The sequence below is a fragment of the Gloeophyllum trabeum genome (genome assembly GCF_000344685.1).
Source record: "Gloeophyllum trabeum ATCC 11539 unplaced genomic scaffold GLOTRscaffold_00324, whole genome shotgun sequence".
Taxonomy (NCBI): domain Eukaryota; kingdom Fungi; phylum Basidiomycota; class Agaricomycetes; order Gloeophyllales; family Gloeophyllaceae; genus Gloeophyllum; species Gloeophyllum trabeum.
The window spans coordinates 1-2,332 of record NW_006920732.1 but is presented as its reverse complement, the minus strand read 5'-3'; the positions used below and the strand labels follow the sequence as shown (position 1 = coordinate 2,332).

General features: G+C 46.4%; 1 protein-coding gene across 1 annotated transcript; it reads right to left on the bottom strand.

Annotated features, from left to right (window-relative positions):
* Positions 1-1,956: 1,956 nt before the first annotated feature.
* GLOTRDRAFT_14475 (uncharacterized protein) lies at positions 1,957-2,253 on the bottom strand (the record flags this gene model as incomplete). Its single annotated transcript, XM_007873560.1, has 1 exon — positions 1,957-2,253. A coding segment is annotated over one exon (297 nt), but the record flags the coding sequence as incomplete, so codon positions are not given.
* Positions 2,254-2,332: the final 79 nt, after the last annotated feature.

Genomic DNA, 2,332 nt, shown 5'->3' with positions numbered 1-2,332 from the left:
GTAACGCGAAAAGCAGTCAGCCACTTTGTTTGATTTGCCCTTAACATAATGGATAGTGTAGTCGAATCGACTTAAGTACTCCATCCATCTAGTCTGTCGATGAGATAGTCGCTTCTGAGACTTGAAGAATTCAAGGGCTTTGTGATCAGTCACTATGGTTATAGGGCGACCAATCAATTTGTCTTCCCATTTCAATAGAGCTTCCAATATAGCAATGGTCTCATGTTCGAATGTCCGATATGCCTGTTGTGCCGAAGTGAACTTCTTTGACATAAATCCAGCAGGGCGACACGTCCGCCAATCCGGTCCCTGACCGTATACGGCTCCAACGCCTGATACCGATGCGTCACAGATAACCCATATAGGCTCATTGACTTTAACGTCGATAGGTTTAAGGATCGGGGCCTTGCAAGCCATTGCTTTGATCGATTCGAAACATTTATCATGCATTGGTTGCCAAGAAAATGAGCGGTTATCTTGACACATGCTTGCAAGCGGCCCAGTATAGGCTGTCACATCAGGCATAAAGTGTGCGAGGTACTGCACAAGGCCTAGGAACCGCTGTACTTCATTGAAGTTACGAGGCGTTCTCCATTCACGAATGCGCGCCATCTTGTCTGAGTCCACATGAAGTCCACGATCATCAATTACATGACCTAGGCAGTCCATTCGCTTCGAATAGAGGTTGCACTTGGTTTTACTCAAATACAATTGATACTGCCTGAGACGATCGAATACCATCCCTAAGTGTTTTTCATGATCCTCAATAGAATCCGAGAATACGAAGATATCATCCAGATAGACATGTACAAACACTCCAATGAATTCACGGAATATGAACGTCATAAGTCGTTGAAATGTAGCCGGCGCGTTTGTATCGCCTTGCTGCATGACGTAGCTGAGAAAAGTACCGTAGATAGTGGCGAATGCCGTTTTCCATACGTCCTTTGGCTCGACTCGGATTTGTTCGTAAGTGTCCGACATGTCAATTTTCGAGCGGAATTTTGCCTTCGCAACGTCCATACGAATCTGATCTTGGTCTGGGAATGGTGTTACGTCGTGCAGCGTGTTGTCGTTACGCTGTCTGCAATCCACCACTGTCCTCAAATGACCATCTTTCTTTGGGATGCATAGGAGAGGAGCAGCTTGGCTGACTGTTACATCTTTCCACCAGTTCGCAGATTTATACCGTTCGATCTTGGCTAAAAGCAACGGTCGCATCGACTCTGGACAACGAGGCAGATGATAATTATATTGAGCATTATCATCCTTGAGAGGGATATGGTGATTGATAGGCTGCAATGGGGGTAGTCTCAATGGAATATCTCCCATTAGATCTTTACACCGCTCCAACCATTCTTCTCTAAGTCGTGGAATGTCTTCTTCAGTGAAATCACCATGCTCATGAGCATGCCGAATACATTCCCCGAATGTGTCCAATATTGACTCGTTAATTCCAAACGGGTCTTCATTGCCGTACTTGTCTCGAGGACCATCGTATGATGAGTGAAGTGTAGGCGCGAAATCCATGCCCAACGATGGTATTTTCTGATTCACGTCGCCCATCCGTTCGCTGGATTGCTTGACTGGGACCCTACGTCGAGTTGTCTGAGTCTCTGTGTCTGGTGTAGGAGGGTCCTTAGGCTGAGATTTGTCATCGATAGGTCCTTTAGTATTACCGATACCAGGTTGATTACCGTATAACGAATCATTAGTCTTTGGTTGATTTAAGTTATCCTCAACTAATTCCAGTAATGGTCCAGATGAGTACTGACGAGGCCTTGTGAATTCCTCATCTGGCACTTCCTCAATAGTTACTCGCCGTTTTGGCCGCGGCGTGACCGTCGCCGCGCCAGGGATTCATTCTGGTTTATGGGATTGATCCGTCTTGGCAGGCTTCCTGCTCTTTATACGATTCGTATGCACCTGTCCCTCCCCCTTTGGAGGTGAGGGAATGATCTTCCCGAATACCGACAACGTATTATCCTTGAAGTTCATAATCGTTTGGCTTACGCGCAAGAACGGTGTGCCGATTACAATATCATAGCGGTCCATATTAGCCACGTCAAAATAGTGATCAATGGAATGACCGCCAATCGATAGCTTCAAATGAGCACCATAGTTGACCTTTGAGCGACTACCCACAGTGCCAAGCTGAAGGGATGTGGGGTTATTCAGCTCAAAACATGTGATATTCGCAATACGCGCGAAGTCCGGGCTAATGCAGTCAAGCGTGCTGCCCGAATCAAACAATGTATGGGCCAATATACCATTGATGCGAATGTAGCCAGTCATGCATTGACGTTCTGAATTCGTTCGTGTTGGGCGATTG